The 23,201-nt window shown below is 40.2% G+C and overlaps 1 protein-coding gene across 1 annotated transcript; it reads right to left on the reverse strand.

The window, feature by feature from the left end:
* Nucleotides 1–1,838: 1,838 nt before the first annotated feature.
* Nucleotides 1,839–8,528, reverse strand: LOC311087405 (E3 ubiquitin/ISG15 ligase TRIM25-like). The gene is made up of 6 exons (XM_084120724.1): nt 7,864–8,528; nt 7,525–7,620; nt 6,368–6,601; nt 6,127–6,277; nt 5,953–6,015; nt 1,839–2,967 (listed from the first exon to the last, which is right to left on the reverse strand). Exons 1-6 carry the CDS (start codon nt 8,473–8,475, stop codon nt 2,357–2,359), a joined length of 1,767 nt encoding a protein of 588 aa, XP_083976850.1. The 5' UTR covers nt 8,476–8,528; the 3' UTR covers nt 1,839–2,356.
* Nucleotides 8,529–23,201: the final 14,673 nt, after the last annotated feature.

Raw genomic sequence — 23,201 nt, forward strand, 5'->3', positions numbered from 1 at the left:
ACATTAAGCCTGCCTGTGACAAGATGGCCGAACGGTGATGCCGGAAGTGACTGCGCCATAAGACATCTAGCGTTTATATATGATATCTATGCTAACACACACACCACAGCCAAAATGTGTCATTCATTGATACATAACATAGGACAATCTGAATCCTAGAAGAATGTGCTTACTGTTGTGTTGTGCTTTAGCTTCAGACAGAACTACAGTACATCTTTCTTGAACATGAAGTACATATTGTAGAACATAATGCAGAGTTCAGCACAGTCAAAACTGATTAATCGTTGACTCAACCCTTTTTTCAGCAGCTGTCTGGGACGTGTAGATTGCAGTCTGGATAGTTTTTAAAAGTTGCAGATGTCCTGATCAGTGCGCACATGAGACAACTGTTACATGTATATAATAACCATCTATTTCACTTTAAAATAAGATAAAAAAAATTAACAACAATTGAAAAATGTCTGAAAACATGCCAAGGTCTGTAATCGACTGACTGCACATAAAAGAACACAGACGAATCATTATATCAACATATCTATAAATGATGGCTCAAATCTCAGTATTGACAAGCGCAAACCTTAGTAAATCACCTTGCTTGATTCAATTAAATATTTTCCTCCAATAAATACTGCATCTAAAACTGAAACTCCTACAAATGCATTTGCAATAAGGTCAGCGGCAAAAATAACCCTTTCCATGCCTTTTCTGCGCTAATATTTCACAGTGTGTCTTTAGTAAATCCTTGCACTGGCTTTAGTAAATAGCTGTTCATAAATCTGATCCTAAATACATTTTTAGATTTTAATGTTGCAGTGCAAATTGATTATTGACCTCCTGAAAATCCAAACTGTTAATCACCTCAGACTATAGAGGCTTTCACACTAGAGGAACCTTTTCATAGTTCCTAGAACTAATGGTGGAAGTACACAATTTTAGTTCTGTTTTTAGCAGGAACTGGAAACAATTTTAGTTCTAGGAACTCCTTTTGGGGGAACAAAATTTAGCTCCTGCACTCTCAGAAAAAAAAGGTTCAAAGCCATATCATCTTATCATCTTTTTTTTTCCTTTTTTTTTTTTTTTTTGGCTTCCTTTGCAACAAATTATGTGTTTTGGTAAACACTGTTACAAAAACCACAAACTCACATAAAAAGTCAAGAGTCAGACTGCCCAACTGAATGAAAAACTGATCACCATAATGACAACCACACATTTTCATCTAAACCTCTGTTAATTCTCAAAAACAACTTCTAGAGAGATCTTGAGAGATTTATTGTCTTCTTTTTATTAGCAGTTGATTTCAGGGAGTTGTTGTGTTTCATTTTCTGAGAGTGCAAGAGTGCACAATATGGTGCCAATGTTAACATCAACATCACTTTTGCAGCCACAATTAATGTTGATTCAATGTGGTTAACATTGGCACATTAACATTGTACCTTTTCACTTTTGTACCTTAGGGTCCTGCCCCAGTGACTGCCTTGTACCTTTTATATGAGGGTGTATTTCAGAGTAGGGTCTAACCAAAGACTTTATATAATCTTAAAAGGACTTTGGTCTAACCCAGCACTATCCATATATCCATCTATAGCTATATATCTATATCTATCTATTGATATCTATAAAAATAAAAATAAAAGAGAAAAAAAGACCACCCCGGATATCTGACAGCTCACTTTCTATAGCTGCCAAGAACCAGGCCTGTATATATATATATATATATACAATATATGATGATGAGAAACCTGATATTGATTATTCCACATTAAATGTTATATGAATCTGAATCTAAAATTCTACCTTCAATAAAAGTGTGTGCAGAGTCAGCAGAACTGAAAGTGTTTGGATACAAATGCATTGTTTAATGATTGTTATTAGCATCAAAAAAAAAAAAAAAAAAAAAAAAAAAAAAAACCTCTTAACATCAAGTAGCAGCCTATATACAATATTATAATAAGTCCTATCAGAAGAAACCATTTTAAATGTGTATATATGTCTTTTAAAAAAAAAAATGTATTATACAGTATATAGTCAGCATGAAAATAGTCCATACTGATAATCTAAAAGTAGCAGAAGCATTGCGCTTTCAGAAACCGACAAATCCTGTTGGTTGCGAAGTCAGAGATGTCTTTAACTGTGATCAGAGAAAAATATGCACACAATGTTCCAGTAATGCTGAAACGAAACCATTTATTTTAATCAAACTGAGTCAGCAAAAGAGAAATGACAGACTTGTATTTATGAACATCCAGGAAAATACAACCCTTTTGATATACAGAGGCTACTTCAGATCTGAAAAGCCTTTGAAAATACTAGCATACCAGCTCGTTCAGTAGTGGTATTTCGGACTAGTAAATACGCCTCATGACATCATCATTTGGCGAAATAACAAAGCCCCTAGAAGATCTGGATTAAGAATCTGTAGAATGTCTGAATTATTTAATCGGTTAGACAGTTTCAGTGCTGTCTGTCTATCAAATCCAAACACGGCGTAGAGCGGCTGAGTGAATGTGGCCTGGACTCTGTGGATGAGATTCATTGTGTCTGAGACGCTGTAGAAGTACAAAATCCCTGCGGTGTGATCCACATACACTCCTATTCTATTACTGGACACTACAGGAAGAACAGTCTCAATGTTATTGTGCCAGAATGAACAGTAGTCTGGAGAGCAGAACAAACTCCAGGACTGATTGTTTCGTCCAGCTGCACTTTCAGGACCACCTCCCTTCCTGCTGATGCTCTTATATGTTACTCCTATATCCACTCCTAATCTCCCTTCACCAGCCCACTCCACCTCCCAGTAACAGCGTCCAGTCAGACTCTCTGCACACAACGCCTCGGTCCAACAATCAAATCTGTCTGGATGATTAGGATAATGCTGATTTATGTCAGAGTAAGTGATCACTGTGTTTCCGTCCAAGAGACGGAGACCATTATTCACTGTGTTCAGATCCAGAGTCAACAGACGGGAATCTGATGGAGATAAACAGATAATCACTCATTTGACATCATATTATATTTAAACATATTATTGAGTTTCTGCATTAGTATCATCATTTCATAATAATTATAATTTGATGTGTCTCTCTGACTTGTACAATCATGAATAAAACGTCTCAGGTTACAAGTGTAACCTTTGTTCCCTTAGAACAGGGAACGAGACAATACGTCATCGACGTTATGGGGAATCGCCTCAGCGTGACCAATGACTGAAGTGCCCGTGGAATCCCGCCAATCGCATTGGCCCGCGTCAACCGTGACGTGATGCTCTGGCGTGCCCAGGAAGTATAAATAGGGCGCCCAGAGAACATGTCATCCTCTCCGTCTGAAGGGACTGAGCAAGCAAAACTGAAAGCATGGCAGGGACGTATTGTCTCGTTCCCTGTTCTCAGGGAACAAAGGTTACACTTGTAACCTGAGACGTTCCCTTTCGAAGGGAACCTCGACAATACGTCATCGACGTTATGGGGAACGCTGTACCCACGCCGCCATGCTAAGGGGATGCCTGCACTACAATAACTCCAGGTAACCGCCCCTACAGTTTACACGTCAGGCTAACTGTAGCACTTCTCCCTAGGGCCAACACCGAGCTTTAGCTCAAGGTCTGGATACCAATAAGTATATGGAAGCCTCAGCAATACGACCCTCATATGGAGAGGAAGCCTACTACATATACTGACACAAAACTAGCTTGCTATTTGCATGAAGGCCTCAGCAGGATGACTCTGAAAGTAGAGGAAGCCTGAAACATGCAACATGTATATGGAGGCCTCAGCAGAGCGACTCTCAATAGAGAGGAAGCCTAGCACATATATCAGCAATACAATAAGTATGGAGGCCTCAACAATACGACCCTCATATGGAGAGGAAGCCTACAACACATACTGACAAAAGCTAGTTAGCTATTTGCATGAAGGCCTCAGCAGGATGACCCTAAAGTAGAGGAAGCCTGAAACATACAATAAGTATATGGAGGCCTCAGCAGTACGACTCTCATATGGAGAGGAAGCCTAACACATATACCAGCAATAACTAGCCCGCCTACTCAATAAGTATATGGAGGCCTCAACAAAACGACCCTCATATGGAGAGGAAGCCTACTACATATACTGACACAAAACTAGCTTGCTATTTGCATGAAGGCCTCTGCAGAACTACTCTGGAAGTAGAGGAGGCCTAAACATACAATAAGTATATGGAGGCCTCAACAATACGACCCTCATATGGAGAGGAAGCCTACAACACATACTGACAAAAACTAGTTAGCTATTTGCATGAAGGCCTCAGCAGGATGACCCTAAAGTAGAGGAAGCCTGAAACATACAATAAGTATATGGAGGCCTCAGCAGTACGACTCTCATATGGAGCGGAAGCCTAACACATATACCAGCAATAACTAGCCCGCCTACTCAATAAGTATATGGAGGCCTCAACAAAACGACCCTCATATGGAGAGGAAGCCTGCTACATATACTGACACAAAACTAGCTTGCTATTTGCATGAAGGCCTCTGCAGAACGACTCTGGAAGTAGAGGAGGCCTAAACATACAATAAGTATATGGAGGCCTCAACAATACGACCCTCATATGGAGAGGAAGCCTACAACACATACTGACAAAAACTAGTTAGCTATTTGCATGAAGGCCTCAGCAGGATGACCCTAAAGTAGAGGAAGCCTGAAACATACAATAAGTATATGGAGGCCTCAGCAGTACGACTTTCATATGGAGCGGAGCCTAACACATATACCAGCAATAACTAGCCCGCCTACTCAATAAGTATATGGAGGCCTCAACAAAACGACCCTCATATGGAGAGGAAGCCTGCTACATAAACTGACACAAAACTAGCTTGCTATTTGCATGAAGGCCTCTGCAGAACGACTCTGGAAGTAGAGGAGGCCTAAAAAAGAGCATCACGTCACGGTTGACGATTGGCGGGATTCCACGGGCACTTCAGGCACTGAGGCGATTCGAAAGGGAACCTCAGTTCACTTTAAGGAGAACTTCATTTAGGGCTGCAACTAACAACTATTTTGATAAATTGATTAATCAGATAAAAAACAAAAACAATGATTTCAGTGTTTTTCATCTTGAAAATGTATGAAAAAATAATTTAACTGTACAAATCTATGCTAAATATTATGTGCAAAAAAAGGTATCAACCCTTCTCTCCTAAGGCACTAAAACTGAAGCATGGTCAAGCGCTTTCTGCATTTCAAGTCTTCTGAAGCTTTATGGTATTTTTTTTGCAAGAAACAGTGTGAAGTTGTATTCACTGAAATTCAAGATTTGAATCCTGCTCTGTGATCGTTTTCACATTTCATTCAAAAGATAAATCAGAACTCGGTAACGGAACACACAAAAGAATTTCGTCTGACAAAATTTCTAACCAGCATGCACTTCTTAAAGTAGATAGGTCTGTATAGCGACACATGACGTTTCTGCAACAGGTGCAGAAAGCGATTTCTGAGAAACACTTGATATTTGAAATTTGAAATCACCAAAATAAACAGTAAACGTGCAGTAAGCAATAACTGAGAAACACTGTTATTTGAAATCACCAAAATGCCCCTACTCAAAAGGATCACGTCCCTGTCTAAATAACTTCGCCCCCAAATTCACATCATGCTATGCAACACAGGCACCTCCCCCATCATGAGTGGACACGCCCCTTACTGCTGATTGGCTACAAGTATGTTTTAGTCCTCAGTCTGATTCACTTTCAACAGTTTTTCTCAGAAATCACTTTCTTACTAATGTGACTGCGTTCCATTCTGAAGAGCAAGTCTCTATGCCCATAACGTTTCTAAAAACAAAAACTCAAGTTTACATCTCACTCCAATGAACTTATCTGGTACTGGAACGAACCCCTGTTTAGATCATCATGTTTAATTAGCACAGAATATGATCTCCCAGTGATCACCAGTGTTTGTGTGTGTTTTCATTGTAACTCACATTGTAGAAACTCCTTCCTAGTCGTAAACTGATGACTCGGGACAATGATCTGGACGGTTTTCACTATGAACACCAAAGAACATCTGTGCATTAGTGCCACTCCTTTAATTCCCATGATGAGAATTAAACTACTACTATGGTGCTCAACTCTTTTCTGAGTAAATCAGTATTTACCTGTTTTAGATAACCTTTCTATCTCGTCTGTGCAGAACTGCTGCAGTTTGTCTCTGAGTTGAGAGACAGATTTCACTACTTCATCAAAATTGGGCCGAGAACTGACAGTGAAGTCGTCTGTAGATCCAGAGAGAGAGACAGACGGGCAACTCTATAGACACAAAGACAAAAACACAAACTCTGTGCAATTAGAGAGGCCTGTTGAAGTCTTCAGTCCTGTGTTAAAGAAGATATATGTTACCTGAAGGAAATGAATATGATCATCTGTGTTCAAAAACTTTTTCAGTTCAGTCTCTTTCCACCTCAGATCATCAAGCTCCAGCTCCAGTCGTGCCAGTCGTTCTTCAGCTTGGTTCACTGCAACTCGTTCCTGTTCTCTGATCAGCTGCTTCACCTCAGTGTGACGTTTCTCAATGGAGCGGATGAGCTCAATGAAGATCCTCTCACTGGCCTCAACTGCCGTCTGTGCAGAGCGCTGTTATAGACCACACATTACAATCTGCTCTTAATGGCACCTCACACAGACATAGAGCTCTAGTGTTAAACTCTTAAAAAAATGGTTCTTAAATGATTCTTCATCAGACTGTAGGGTTGCATGAAGAACCTTGCTATTGTGCAAAAGGTTCTTTATAGTGAAAAAAAAGGTTATTTTGAATAGACTGAAAAATAATGTTGACATTAGTGGAATTACATTGTAATGGCTAATTCATACTTATCTGATTATCAATTTGTAGCAGTAAATGAAGAGGTGTCATATAGATCACAAGTTCAGTATGGAGTACCGCAAGGTACTAGGACAGTTGCTTTTCACCCATGCTACCCTTGGGAGATATTATTAGGAAACATCTATATTTAGATCTATATTTCTTCGCTGCCTGACAAAACATACCAATTCAAATGAGTAATGGAATGCTTATAACAGAACAGAAGTTCCCTATCTGTAAGTCACGTTCAACGTTACATCAGAACGACTGACGAACTGGGATCTCGCCTGAGAGTTTCTGTTTCAACAAAAGAGCATTCCAGCACGCTGCAGGCTTTAACTGAGTCTTGCACGCTGTGCAGCGACCATCTCCTCGTGAACAAGCTCCCATTCAAGATGTGAACGCAGAAGTGCATTTTCGGATACATTTGACCCCAAAATTGATCTCAATTGATCTCAATCCTCGACAGAAACCATGTCTACGCTTTGTGTTCGAGGGGCGGGCACATCAGTACAAGGTCCTTCCGAAAATCTTCACGAAAATCGCGGAGGCGTCCCTTGCCCCTCTAATTTTTAATAAACCTTTCACTGAAGGCTTCTTCACAGAACCAAAAGTCCTTCTACAGCATTGTTTCTTCCTGGCACCTTTATTTTTAAGAGTGTGAAGGAGACTTCTCAAACTTCTCCAAACTCACCTTGTGAGACTCTACAGCCTCTCTCATCTGCTTTAGATCTTTCTTTCTCTGCTGGATTGTTTGCTGGATGCTTCTCTGTGTTTCCTCACAATGTTTCTGCAGAAAACAGATATGTTAAATGAAAAAATGTTTTTGTAAACAGGTATCTTATTTATTTTTAGTCACTGAAGTCTGCATTTATTTGATCAAAGACACAATTTCTATTTCTATTTCAATTTCTAATTTCTAAAACATAATCAATTACAACAGTTTCCCTGATTGAGAGAAAAATCACATAACAAATGAGGAGAGAAACATCATGATGTCATGTTGCTCATGAGATCCAGTATGGAGCAGTACCTGTTTCTCTGTTCTTGCCACTCCAATTGATACAGTGTCATGATTTCTGTGTTCATCCACCATACACAGCATACAGATACACCGCTGGTCGGTACGGCAGTAAATCTCCAGCATTTTACCATGTCGAGGGCAGATCATCTCCTGCAGTCGTCCAGTGGCGTCCATCAGATTGTGTCTATTACCTCTGAAGAGACTCTCATGCTGCTCAAGGTGAATTTGACAGTAAGAGCTTCGACACTCCAGACACGACTTCACTGCTTTCTGTTTTCTTCCAGTGCAGGAGTCGCACTGCACATCTCCAGATCCAGTGTTATGAACTACAGGAGCAGCAGGAGTAGCAGGAACAGGAGCAGATTGGAGTCTCGTCTTCCTGAGTTTCTCCACCATCTCAGCGAACACCACATTCTTACTTAAAACTGGTCTTCGTATGAAGGTTTTTCTGCACTGAGGGCAGCTGTAGATTCCCTTCTGATCCTCCTGATTCCAGCAATCTGAGATGCAGTTCATGCAGTAACTGTGTCCACAGGGAATCGTCACTGGATCCTTCAGGAGATCCAGACACACTGAACAGCTGAACTGATCCTCAGCCCATGAGAAACTGGCTTCTGCCATTTCACTGTATATGAACACACAGATAGAGAGACGATACACACCGCAGCTCCACAGTAGAGTTCCTTCCAACTGATGGGTTTATATATCTTCCTGGTAACATACCTAAGAAACTGGTTTTTCTGCAGGGTGTGACTTACTGTAACTTGTTCATTTCAGTGTTTTTTTTTTATTTTATTTTTATGACTACAGTGTTTAGACAACAAAGTTGTCTAAAATACGATGAACTGATTATGATTTAACTCTGCAAACTGATTTCTGAACTTTAATAGTACTAGCATCACCAACTACACCACACAATAATTAAAATCATGTTACATCACATAATAACTGGATCATGATTGAGACTGCAGCAAACGGAGAGAGACTCAGTGATGTCCAATAGATCGACTCATCATATACATAGAAAATATCAACTATATACCAATACATGGAATCTTATAGTGAATGTTTAAAAAGGCTATATATCCAAATACAGAAGCAGAGTCCAACATATTAATTGTAACATGCTATTAATAATTATAATTCAGTTTCTATAATGATTAATCTTTTCCAATGCAAACAAGCACTATGAGGAAAAATAATTTTAAAATGATATAAATAATCTTCCTTTTTAAAAAGTAGAACAAGCACTGAACTTTTAGGAAAGTTTATGTTTGGGAATGTGGTTGGATGAGATCTGAAACAAAGCTAGAGAAACTATGCACACAATGTTCCAGTAAAATGAAGGTTTGCACGCAATGTTGTATAAACATGGTAATGAGTTAGTGTAATACAGTGACAGACAATTCTTTTCAGTGCCCTTGATTTTAGAAATATTTTACCTATTGGGAAGTGGTGATCAAACCTGCTCCTGGAGGGTCCAGCTATTCACTACACAGAAAAAAAACACAGTGTTAAATTAACTCAGATTTTAAGTCCACACTCAGAGTGTTAAAAAGAAAACTGAAGCAGTGCTAAAGTTAATGAGATAATTAAGAGATTAATTGACTGATTTTTGACCATTACTCAAGACACCTGCTGTTAACAAGCAGAAGGAAAGGAAAGGGTCACAAGTTTAAAGGGATAGTTCACTTTGAAATTAAATTTTGGTATGTTTTAGCTTACCTCAAGGGCATCCAAGATGTAGGTGTCTTTGTTTCCGCAGTAGTTTCAATTTTGATATTTTTAGGTCAAACCGTTCTTGTCGAGGTCTGCTCTCCATCTCCTTCGCCTCAACAACTTTTCTACCTCATTGCATTCTTCTATGCTTTTTTCTTTCCTTGTTCTCTGTCTCTCTTATACTTCTTTTTTTCCCATAGAAGATACCGTTCCCTCCTCTCTGGATCCTGGTATCTACGAGCGCGATAGCGCCGTTGCTTCTCAGCTGCAGTTAATGGCATGTTACTAACAACTGTAAAAGCGTATAACAAATTAAGTGGTTAATTCTATTCTTAACCTATTCTATTCTTCTATCTTAATGTTAATTCTGCCAGAACACAGAACACAGGGGGCTTTGGTCAGATCTAGATTTCTAAGCATAACTCATATGGATGCAGCATAAAAAAAAATAAATAAAAAAAAATCGGTTTAGAGAAATAAAATGGGCAGGAGAGATTGACTAAAGCTCTGTGGTCTGAAGACAGCCAAGTTTGGCTAAATCCCAGCGATATCTGGAACAGAGCAGCTGGTCTTTACAAAAGTCTTTATAGAAGTGAGTATGTAACGGAGGGTGATGAAGACAGCGCTTTCTTGAAATCGCGACCACAAATGTCTGAGGAGGGTGATGTAGATCTTCCAGGTGTGCTCAGTCTGGCAGAGCTATATAAGGCCCTTCAAGGCATGGGATCTGGGAAGGCTCCTGGGATTGACGGTCTCCCAATTGACTTTTACAAGTGTTTTTGGGCAAAGTTGGGAACAGACTTGTTTCAAGTGCTGAGCGATAGTCTGTCAAAAGGCATGTTACTGTTGAGCTCCAGGAGAGCAGTGATCACGCTAATACTGAAGAAAGGGGATTTGACAGACATAAAGAACTGGCGCCCTGTATCACTTCTTTGTACTTTGTTGTGATTACAAACTGCTCTCAAAGGTTTTGGCAAATAGATTGGCTGGAGTAATAATACAAGTAATACATCCAGACCAGACCAGTCCTACTGTGTTCCTCTCAGATCAGTTGTTGACAGCAGTTCTCCACTTCTGATGCATTAGAGGTGTCAAAACTGCTAAATTTGGATTTTGGACTGATTTCCCTGGATCAGGAGAAGGCTTTCGATAAGGTTGAGCACCCCTATTTGTGGAAAACTTTAGAAGCTTTTGGTTTTAAACAAGATTTTATCAAGAAGGTCCAGGTACTCTCTAGTGATATTGAAAGTGTATTGAAGATAAATGGCGGTTTATGTGCTCCATTTCAGGTTAAAAGAGGTGTAAGACAAGAGTGCTCTTTATCTGGGATGTTGTACTCTTTGTCCATTGAGCCTTTATTACAACCAATAAGGGAAAAAAATTATGGTTTACATTTGCCAAACTGTACAAAATATATATATTTATCTGATTATGCTGACGATGTAATGGTTTTTGTTAGTAGACAAAAAGATGTACAAATTTTATTTAATTTAACTATTAATGATTTTACTCTTGTATCTTCGGCAAAGGTGAACTGGAAGAAATGTGAAACACTTTTGGTTGGTAAATGGAATAATGGTAAACCAAAACCAAAACTTCCCGAGTGTCAGGGTTCTGTCACTTCTGTCTAGTCTATTTCTCGGTTTTGTGACAGAGCCCTGACACTGTTTTGTTTTGTCTGTGAGCCTTGTTTCATGTGCGGGGCGTGGTGTTTGGATCCCGGCACATCTAGTTTGGTGAGTGTTATGAGTGTTCTCAAGCTGCGTGTTCATGTCTCGTTTGAGCACATGGCTTGTGATTTGTTTTACTGGCACTGTGCTTGTGTTTTTGTCATGTTTGGTGTGAGCACATGGCTTGTTATGCGTGTTTCCTTATGCCATGTGCTCTCCTGTCGATTGTCTAACCTCGCCCATCTTGTTTCCTGATTATTGATTAATTTGCCACACCTGTCCTCCCTCGTTACCAGCTTTGTTTGCTCTCCCTATTTATTCTCCCTGTGTATTCAGTCCTGTGCTGTGACTCACATACTATACAGGAATATATTAATAATTACTAAAGTTATATTCAGATTTACACAGATGCATCAAAGAATTTAATTAATAAGATAGGAGTGGCTTTTATTGTTTCAGAGAATAAGTGATAATGTATCAGTATACACAGGAGAAATGTTAGCAATTCTGTTAGCAGTACAGTGGATAGAGGAAATAAGACCATTGAGGGTTATAATATGTTCAGATTCAACTTCATCATTAGTCAGTTTACAGAACAGTCATTCAAACAGCAGAGCCGATATTTTAATAGAAATACAACAAGCATTATATAGAATTCAAATGATGGGCATTGAAGTTATATTTTTGTGGGTACCAGCACATATTGGAGTCATAGGAAATGAAATGGCAGACAAGGCTGCAAAGGAGGCCACAAAAAGAGAGCATGTTGAAGTCACAGTTAACATCAGTAAGATGGAAATGAAAAGCATTATTAAACAGAGGTTGAAGGAAAGGTGGCAAAAACAATGGGAGGAAGAGAGGAAAGTGGTGGTTTTACAAAATTCAGAGGAGGGTGGGAGAAATGAGATGTGCAGGAAGGAGAAGGAGAGAAGAGACAATTATATCGAGACTTAGATTTGGGCACACAGGGTTAAACAGTAATTTATTTAAAATAGGTAAACATAACACCGGCAGATGTGAATATTGTGAGCAACAGGAAACAGTAGAACATGTCATGATACATTGTAAAAAATATGAGGGAAAAAGAAAGGAAATGATCCAAAATCTTAAAAAGGAGAGAATAAGTTTTGATTTAGTAGAAATTCTTAGAAAAAACTCAAAAGATAAATGCTATGGAATTGTTTTTCATTATCTTAGAATAATCGATATGATTGAGAGGATTTGAGACTTAATTTTATTTTGTTGATTTTATTTTATTTATAATTATTATCATTTATTTATTTATTTTTGTTTAGAATAAAGTAAATAATAGACATTCAGATCCACACTCCATACCAGTCGGTGGCAGTAATGCACCATTACGTTGTGTGCCAACCGCCAAAAAACTCAAGAAGAAGAAGAAGAAGTCCTGTGCTGGGGGAGTGTCAACAGAAAAGCTGGGGGCCGCGAATGACTCATGGTGGGGGTGTCTGACGATGGTTTTGAGCGGATCGCAATAACCTACAATAATTAAGACATTGCTCCTGCAATGCAGGACAAGGATGAAGGTGGGGGCGGATGGGAACAAAATAGTAAGGGGAAGAACAGGAAAAAGAGAAACAAAACTAGTGATTCACAAGAGTCAGATGGAGGGAGAGATCAGCAGGTAACGGTAATAAGAAGAAGCAGTATCCAGTTGGAAGAGTATAAAGTGATTTTTAAGTTGAAGGAAGGGCAGTCAGCGTTTAGTTCTCTCAACCCAATTAGGCTTGCTGGGGCATTGAAGGAAGAGTTGGGTGATATCTTGAATGCAATAATTTTGGCTGATGGGAAACTGCTTGTATTTTGCAAGTCTGTGGCTCAGATGAACAAAGCTGTTTCACTGGATGCGATAGGGAAGAGGCGAGTGGAAGGATTTATTCCAGGGAGCAAGGTGGGCTTGAAAGGGGTGATTTATGGGGTTTCTCTGGAGGTTTCCATGGTTGAGTTGATGAGGCGTATAGAGGGGGCGAGGATTGATGAGGCTACACGAATTAAAGTTTTTCGTGATGGAGCTAAGCGGGAATCATTAACTGTGGTGTTATCTTTTCAGGAAAGAGCCCTGCCAGAACTAGTGTTCCTAGGGTGTTTGTCATTTAAAGTGCATCCATATAGAAGGCCACCTTTGAGGTGCTTTAAATGTCAGAGGTATGGACATATTGCGGCTGCTTGTAGAGGAGATAGAAGATGTGGAAAATGTGGAGGTGAGCATGAGTTCTCTGAGTGTAAGGAGAAGGTGGTAAAGTGTGGTTCATGTGGTGGAGGGCACATAGCTGTAAATCGTGAATGTGAACAATATAAGCAGGCTATGAGGGTGCAGCAGTTTAGGGAGACTAATAAAGGGGTGTCTTATGCTGAGGCTGTTAAAAAGATTGCAACATGTAGTAAGGTGAGTGATTCAAGGAGAAGAGAAGAGGAATGCCCTCCGTCGATAGCTTATGTAACAGAAGATTCAGTGGTGGTGAGTAAGAGGAAATTCCTGGCTTTCATTGTGGATGTGATGTGTGACATGAAGCAGACTAAGAATAATTCGGACGTTGTTAGAAGTCTGGTGAAGGCTGCTGAGAGAAGCCTTGGGGTTGCAGATGTTGAGCCAGCTGCCCTCTATAGATATGTGTTCTCAAGAGACAGAAGGGGAAATAATAATGGAGGTCAAATGGAAGATGATGACGATGATGAAATTGATAGTTAGTATATTAATGTTTTGTATCCTGCAGTGGAATGCCAGGAGTTTGATAGCTAATGGACAGGAATTAAAAAAGTTTGTGGATGGTTTAAAAAATAAACCACAGTTAATATGTATTCAGGAGACATGGTTAAAACCGTCTTTAGATTTTGTGATGCCAGGTTTTATTTGTTTACGTAAAGACAGAAATTCGTCTGGAGGGGGTTGTGCAATATTTGTTAAAAAAGGTGTTCAATATAAGCAAGTTAATATAACCTCAGGACTGGAATGTATAGCAATTGAGGTATGGAGCACAGCAGGTAGGTTTTCATTGGTGAATTTTTATAATCCTTGTTTTCGGTTAGAAATGGATAAGTTAGATGATATAATGGATCAGGTGAGACCTCCAGTAGTGTGGACAGGAGATTTTAATGCTCACAATCCTATTTGGGGCAGCAGAATCAGAGATGGAAATGGGGTTTTAATAGAAGATTTTATAGATAAAAACAATTTGGTGGTGTTAAATGATGGAAGACCGACTAGGATTCAGGTGAATAGTGGGAGTCTGTCATGTATTGATTTAACCTTTGCGTCAGGTGAACTTGCTAGGTGTGGGAATTGGTATCCTATGGATCTTAACACCTTAGGGAGTGATCATTTCCCTATTTTTAGTGAATTTGGCAGTGTTTTGCAGGTGGAGAAGGAGAGAGTGGAGAGAGGGTTTAATTTTCTAAAAGCAGATTGGGATAAATTCAGAGATCAGTTGGTAGGAAGTTTAGGAGATGTAATTAGCCAAGGTAGTACTGATGAGTGGAGTAATTCTTTTTGTGGAGTTGTGAGGAAAGCAGCAGAAAAAGCCATTAGAATGAAGGGAGAGGGGAGAGAGGAAAGAGAGGAAAGCAGTGCCGTGGTGGAATCAGGCTTGTGATGAGGCTGTGCGGGTTAGAAATAGAGCTTATAGGCAGCTTCGCAGATGTCCTGTTGAGAGCCTTGTTGTTGAATATAAGCAACGGCTAGCTGAGGCTAGGAAGGTTATAAAGTGTGCAAAGAGAGAGAGTTGGCAGAAGTTCTGTGGCACTCTCGGTTCTGAGACTACTGTTAAACAGGTTTGGAATATGATTCATCGGATGGCGGGAATTAATAGAGGTTTTTCTATTCCTGTTTTGGTAGAAGGGTGTAGAGAAGTGGTAAGTAACGAGGATAAGGCTGATCTGTTGGTTAGGAGTTTCCAGCAAGTGCACAGTGATAGGAATGTTGGTAGTGATGGTTTGATTAGGAGGGAGCTAATGCTTGAGCAGGAAGGGCATAAACTTAACAAAAATAATGACAATAGTGATGTAATCAATTTGTTCTTTTCTTTACATGAATTAAGAAGGTCAATAAGACGAGGGAGGCACACTACTCCTGGGAGAGATGGATTGGGATATGAGATCTTTCAGCATATGGATGACTTTGCATTGGAGGAGGTATTGGTATTGATTAATACAGTGTGGGAGGAAGGATCAATTCCAGCTGAATGGAAACATGCAGTGATTGTGCCGATTTTAAAACCTGGTAAGGATGCTGAAAGCCCTGGATCATATAGACCAATTGCTCTTACAGCTGTCATCTGTAAGATTATGAAAAGGATGGTTACTGACAGGTTGGTATATAGATTGGAAAAGAAAGGCTTTTTCTCTACATATCAGAATGGTTTCAGACTTGGTCGTGGTACTATGGATTCAATTTTAGTGTTGGATGATGATATCAAGAAAGCCCTTGTAAATAAAGAGGTGGTGGTAGGTGTGTTTTTTGACATAGAGAAGGCTTATGATATGCTGTGGAAAGGAGTAATCATTAAGCTGTATGATGCAGGGATTCGGGGCAAAATGATTAATTGGATTAAGGACTTTCTGAGGTCTCGGTGTATTCAGGTAAGAGTAGGTGGGAGATTTTTTGACTCTGTGTTTGTAGATAATGGGACTCCGCAGGGTAGTGTAATCAGTCCAGTCCTGTTCAATATAATGGTTAATAATATGTTTGATGAGGTAGGAAGTGGATTTCAGCAATCTTTGTTTGCAGATGATGGAGCATTGTGGAAAAGAGGCCGTAATACTGGGTATTTATTTAAACAAATGCAGTGTGCTTTGAATAAGGTGCAGGCCTGGAGTGATAAGTGGGGCTTTAGACTATCATTGATAAAAACAAAGTATATGGTTTTTGGCAGGAAGAGGAATATAGAAAGTCTAGGTCTTAAGTTGTATGGGGAATCTCTTGAAAGAGTTAGGGTCTTCAAGTTTCTTGGGGTCTGGGTAGATGAAAAGCTAACGTATAAAGAACATGTATGTAGAATGGTGAATAAATGTGGAAAGGTTATTAATATTTTGAGGTGTTTGGTGGGATGCTCTTGGGGTGCAGACAGGAATCTTATGCTGATGATTTATAAAGCTATGATAAGATCAGTTTTTGATTATGGGTGTCTTGCATATGGATCAGCAGCTAGGTCCACATTTAGTAAGTTAGATGTGGTTCAATCTAGGGCTTTGAGGATATGTACTGAGGCATTCCGGACAACGCCGATTCTGTCGCTGCTGGTGGAAGCAGGGGAGGTTCCGTTAAGGCTGCGACGTGCAAAATTGGCATTAAATTATTTCGTAAAAATTAAAAGCTCTGGGTTAGCTCTTCCTTCAATTTCTTTGTTAGCAGAGTGTTGGGAGTTTAGGAAGGGTGAGAGTAGACTTAATAGATTTAGTGTTTTACATTCTAAGACATACGCAGAGGAGCTTAAGCTTAAGCTTAAAATGGTGCCTTCTGTCTACTGGCCATCTATCCCTCATTGGTTATTGCCTGAGGCTTAAAAAAAATTAATAAAGGAAGTAAGTTTCTTCTGCGTTTGAGTCCTCGCCTCATCTTCTCAACCCCAAACCGTGACACTGAAGGGTTGATTTGGGGAAAAAGTGGATTAAAATATTAAGAGTTTTTCTAGGTGATGACATGACTCAACAAGAGAATTGGGAAGGAATGTTTGAACTGTCTCTCTACAGTAGCAAAAAGAGTGCTTGTGTTGTTTAAATTGCTGTTTATAATATTTGAGAAGAAAGTCTGTCTAGCTTTGCCTAGTTCCATATTGAAAGCATGAAGGCTGTCTTTGTAGATGTTATAATGGCCTACACGTTTAGTCTTCCGCCACATGCGCTCTGCTTTTCTGCATTGTCTTTTCATATTTTGCACTGCTGCTGAGTTTCTCCAAGGTGCTTTTTGTCTGCCACTCTTCTTCCTGACTTTCACAGGAGCAATATCATCAATTACACTTTTAACTTTTGAGTTAAAAGAATCAAGGAGAAAATCGACAGAGTCCGCAGATATGCTTGGTGTTAAGGATATAGCCTTCATAAATAGTACACTAGTGTTCTCATTTAAGCATCTCTTCTTGACAGACACAGATCTAGCTTCAGTGGCAGGAGAGATCAATATATCAAAGAAAATACAGAAATGATCAGACAGTGCTACATCCTTAATGACAATCAGTGAAATGTTTAGACCCTTACTGATAAGTAAATCTAGAGTGTGTCCATGATTGTGTGTGGGTCCATGTACATGCTGAGTCAGATCAAAAGTTTTTAAAACAGTTTTGATTTCTTTTGCCATATTGTTTTCTGCACTATCTATGTGAATGTTAAAATCTCCAGCAATGGCAAAACAGTCAAACTCTGAGGTAACTGTTGATAACAGGTCTGTAAAGTCCTCAGCAAAGGCTGGAGAGTATTTTGGAGGCCTGTAAATAATAAGTAAAATGCGTGGAGCACCTTTTAACGCAATACCCAGATATTCGAAAGAAGGGTAATTCTCAAATGATATTTGCTTACATTGATAGATATCTTTAAAAAGAGCAGCTAGACCCCCACCTCTCTTAACAGCTCTGCAGACACTCATAAAAGTAAAGTTATGAGGGGCTGCTTCATTGAGGATTGTTGCACTGCAGCTGTCTTCTAGCCAGGTTTCATTTAGAAGCATAAAATCCAGGTTGTTTGTGGTTAAGTCGTTGACTAGAAGTGATTTATTTTTAAGTGAGCGAATGTTTAAAAGTGCTAACTTAACAGTCTTACTTTTTGTCCCCACATCAATCTTAGTTTGCTGTACGGCTATTGAAGGCCTTAGACTTTCTATCTTGTAATAGAGCAGCAATAGAGAAAGATACAGGCACACTGGGTTCCCGCTTGTTCTGTAAACATTTGAGAAAGTTACTGTTATCATAGCGGGGACCCAACACACATCACTGAGAGCTGGTATCAGTTGTTTTTGGTTCACCTCGAGCAGATGGAGGAGGGTGTGGGCCCTGGCGTTGTGGCAGAGACCGAAGAGCTCTCACCGGAGGGGGAGGGGGAGGGCGAGGGCGAGCTGGGCCTGCAGGCTTTGGTGGTAGCGGTGCCTGTCGTTTTTTGGTTGGTATCAGTAGAGCTACACGTGCATTCCAGTGGTTGAGGACACGTTGGCCACACACCTTTCGACTTCGTCCGCTCCTTCCTGGAAGCCCTCTGCTTCCGAGAAGCCCCGCAGGACCGCGTCCGTCCTTGTGGGAAAATCTTACACGGCGGTTGGCCAGGCAGATATGGCGCTCCATACCATGGCGATTCTCCAGGCCTACCAAGCAGAAGACCTTAAGGAAATCTCCATCCTTCAATACAGGAAGATGGTTTTGGCAGGCTGACTCTGCATCCCCAAGCACACATGGCGGGGGGTATAACAGAGGACAAGGACGGGGGCCTCACACCGGAAGCGGTCAAAGAGCTCCGGAGAGCTATCGACCTTGCGCTGCGTGCTACTAAGCTCACTGCACGTGCGGTTGGACGCACCATGACGGGTTTGGTGGCTCTCGAGCGCCACCTATGGCTGAATCTCACTGAGATTCGTGAGAAAGAGGTCTTCCTACTGGACGCCCCAATCTCCCAGTCAGGCTTGTTTGGAGAGGCGGTTAATTCAGTGGTTGACAAATTCCGAACTGCTAGGACATAATCAGCTGCCCTTAAGCAGTTTATGCCTAGGAGGGCCCGTGATCCTCCTACTCCTTCCCCAGTGCCTAGAGACCACTTCGCACACCAGAAAGAGGCCCCTAGAAGGAGTGACGAACCGAGACATCCCCCACCTTGCATGGTCCGGGGAGCTCGTAGCCGTCCAATGCCCCGTCAGCACCCCCGTAGACGCGCTGACCTGAGGCAGCCAACAAAACTTCAGCTTCAGCTTCGCAGGGACGTTCCTGATCCACGTGTCAGGAAACGGAGAGCTTCCCCCATCTCAGGCCCTGTCCCAAATGGCACACTTCATATGCACTTTCGGTCTTGTGGACTTACAATGGCTGCCGCGTGCGCGTGTCCGTTAAGTCAGTGAGACCGTAGGGTGTCCCAATTGTCATTTTAGGCCTCAGAAGTGTGCTAGCTCCGCAGCAGACTTCTTCCCGACAGTAAAAGGGGCATTACGTCACGAAAGTGCAGACTCGTAGGAAGACCACGAGTGCTTAGGGTGCGATTTGGGACAGGGCCCAAATCAGAAGGGATGGACACACGGCTGAAGCGTATCTGTTTCCCCTCGAGATGCTCTCCGGATCAAAATCTGTTATAACCCCCGCCATGTGCGCTTGGGGATGCAGAGTCAGCCTGCCAAAACCATCTTCCTGTATTGAAGGATGGAGACGCTCAAGGCTATCTCCCCTCAATGCATCTTCTCGCTCGAGCTGTTTCACCCACGGAAGGAGACGCATCTGGCTTTCTCCTCGTGTCGAATGCTCCAGCCCCAATGCTAGACCCCGAAATGAGAGAGACCTCTGTGACCCCTGTGACCCCATCTTGTCAAGTCAAGTCACCTTCATTTATATAGCGCTTTTAACAATGTAGATTGTTTCAAAACAGCTATACAGTGATAATAGGAAATTAAAGTAACAGAGGTTGTTTTAGCTTTATAGCAGCTCTAGAATAAAGTTATTGTCCAGCTAAAGTTAGTTTTGATTGATTCACTTCTGTTGCAACGATCATTAGTTATTAACTTAGGGGCCGCTAACACAACACCATTTTAACAGAAAACTCTTTAAAAACAGAGAGAGAAAAACTTCATAATTTGAGTCCATCTAACTTACATTTATTCACACATTCAAATTATGTCCACAAATTAGTAGAATCTACTTATATTTTATTAGTAATGCAATCAAACTTATAATATAATTTAATTAAATTGTAATTAAGTTCTTTATTAGATATAAAATCCGGGCTAACAGTGTATACTGTTAATATTAATTATAGTAGCTACTTTATATTATTGTTATTTAAATTAGATAAGATTATTAGGATTTTTGGATTTGGACTGGACTACTTTTTTAAATTGGTTTGCCCTTTTGGATTTGTTTGCTTTTTGTTTACCCTCTTCCTTTGTCCTGGTAATGGAGCCAGCAAGAAAGAGGAGATCCTCCCCTGTCTAGAAGTATTCTGAAATGGTTGCTCATAATAAGATAAATGTATTATTATTCTTTTTTACTGTCTTGATATAATAATAATCCTTACTATATGGCTGTATAATATTTCACGTCTATTATTTTATGTTTCATGGTGAAATGCAAATAAAACTAGTAACATTCACTGCACAAAAACCCCCAGAAACAATTCTTAACGTTTCCCACCCCAGAATATTCTGTTGCAGTTTATTACATTCCCTCCACCATAAGCACTGCATTCAACACATTCTCACTTTGGTTATTCATATTGTCACTATCCAAACAATTTATGAATAACTAATTAATTGTGTGTGTGACAGTTGTCTCTGCACAAGTAAAGTCAGACAGAGAAAGATACATATCTTATTTTATACCCAGGCAATGGACAAATGTCTGCTCAGGTCATTGGCTCAGGATTAATTCATTTGTCTGCTATTTCTTTGCACAGTAGCTAGGTGTCACTAGTGAGCAATGCTGAATGAAGCTTCGAGTAATGAACCTTTGGCTGAAGCAATGGGCTGCGAGGTCTCAGTGGTTCAGGAAGCCTCGTTTGGCCATCACTACTAGTAGCAATAAAGAGTCGTTGTTTGAGCTTAAAACCAAAGTTTCCCAATCAGGACTCAAAGCGGTTTGTGGTAACACAGCAGGCAAGCCATGCTTCCTCTGCCCAACAAATCTGCCTAGCTCTACTACCCACCTGGGTATATACCATCCACTAGAGTACCATAGCACCTCTGGTGGTGTGTAGTAGTACTACACTCAGTACGGAAGAACATGGCAACAGGTCTGAGCCTGTTACAAGACAAAGAAGTGGATGACGTCACTACAGGCGCTCTTTTATACTCAGGTGCACCTGTAGTGATCTGGTTCAATCTGTTTCAAAATCAACGACTAAATTCATGCTAGTCAGGATTTAAGTCCACATAAACATATACAACTCACAGATAGTCACAGATATTGTGCAGACACTTTCAGTAGGAAACAGTTAACATTCGTGTTATATTAGAGGTGCTTTGTGGCATCATTCATAATCAATTAAAGCTGATGGGAAATGAGGAAATGTGCAATCATACTAAAATCTCTTACTAACAAGCTTTTGAAAATTAGGAAAAAAATCACTCGCATCCACTCAATAGGGAAGTGTTTTCTAATGGAAGAAACCAAATCAATTATGATTCTCAGAAGAAGTGCTTCCAGTTAAATCCTTCATGACTGACACTTTAAAGAATGCATGAAAACTGTATTGTTTATTATTTTAGCTATTATAATCTTCTAAATCATCATATGTGAAATATATGCATCACATCACTTTTGTGTTCACTACTGTCATTATTTACATTAAGCTAAGATGCTGTTTGATTGTTCCTCAAGTGTACCGTACTGTGAAAAAGTCTAATGTTCACAATACTTGAACATGAATGAGCTTTTCATCAATATTAAAGGTGCCACAGAATGGAAAACTGTATTTGCCTTGGCATAGTTGAATAATAAGAGTTCTGTACATGGAACTGACATACCGTGAGCCTCAAACTCCATTGTTTCCTCCTTCATGTGTAAATCTCCTGTTTAAAGACGGCTGAAAAATGGGTGAATCCCAGCATTCACACCGACTGTGACGTTGCAGTCGAGATCATTAATATTTACGCCCCCAATATTGTCATATACCAGCCCATGTTCTAGGCCAGGCAGTGTTAACGTGGACCTGCACAGCCGAATCATCACAAGTTCTGCAGGTATTGTGAAGAAGCAAGCAAAGACAACAGGGGAAATGTCAGATCATGGATATAAATGTTATGTTCCAGGCTGTGCAGCGGATTTGAGCACTTTTCATTCCCTTCCCACAGAACAGAACTGCCAACAGACATGGTTGATGTTTACAACAGGATACCTCACCATTTTAATTCACAGTTGTTAGTTTGCTCTGACAGTTTTTCTAACCTGGGACAATATCAAGCAGGTTTCGCTCAGCGTTTGATACTGAATAAGGGGGCAATTCCAACTAACATTATATATTTCCATTACAACCCCTACCACAAGCGGTGAGTAACGGTAGTGATTTTATCCACTTATCCACTGTTGAAGCCATTTCTGTTTACATCAAAAGTTTCTTAGTGAGCTAACAACATTAATGATAGATTACCCTGTGTTGTCGAGATCGAACGAGAAACTAGTACAGTAACGTTAACCTTAGCTAACTAGCAAGCTCCAAGTAACGAGCGTTGATAACTAAATAGTATGACGACCTATTTACAGAGAGGTTAATATTATTTCCAGCCTGTGTTGTCATATAAATCTACAAAATACAACTGTAGGTACATCTATGTCAATCCCTTTTGTCGGGTAGTATTATAATGTGGCCTATCTTCATCAACAACACATAACTCCGGAGCTAACTAGGTTAGTTAGGTTGCTTACAGATAACTCACTCGCTCCTTCTAGCGAACGTGACCTTCACCACTTCAGTTGAAACGATTGTCATTTGACAATGCATCTAGTCAATTTGTTCAAATATTTTGTTTGCGAACTGAACTATGATTATTTTGCACATTTGTATTTCAGAGTACATCACAGCTACTGCGTACACATCTGTGAAACAGCCAATCAGAGCAGAGCTCAACATTATTATTCATGACCCTTCCAGATAAGGTAATAACAGCCCATTCATTCCAGGGACAAATCCTAGGGTTGCAAATGAACATGTAAAACCGTATCTGGAGGATTTTGGCCCTTACCTAAGCCACATACATACATGTAGATATCAGAGAATTTAAAATATTGAATCAATGCATTCTATGGCACCTTTAACACAACTGTAACG

This window comes from Abramis brama (genome assembly GCF_963993115.1).
Source record: "Abramis brama genome assembly, chromosome: 7".
NCBI lineage: Eukaryota > Metazoa > Chordata > Actinopteri > Cypriniformes > Leuciscidae > Abramis > Abramis brama.

Bases quoted from the DNA above. Each gene is read 5' to 3' on its own strand.
- LOC311087405 (XM_084120724.1), bottom strand. From the start codon at position 8,475: ATGGCAGAAGCCAGTTTCTCATGGGCTGAGGATCAGTTCAGCTGTTCA. The intron at 6,602-7,524 runs GTGAGTTTGGAG...GGTCTATAACAG, and splicing joins AGGCTGTAGAGTCTCACAAG to CGCTCTGCACAGACGGCAGT. The intron at 6,278-6,367 runs GTAACATATATC...TTGTGTCTATAG, and splicing joins ATCATATTCATTTCCTTCAG to AGTTGCCCGTCTGTCTCTCT.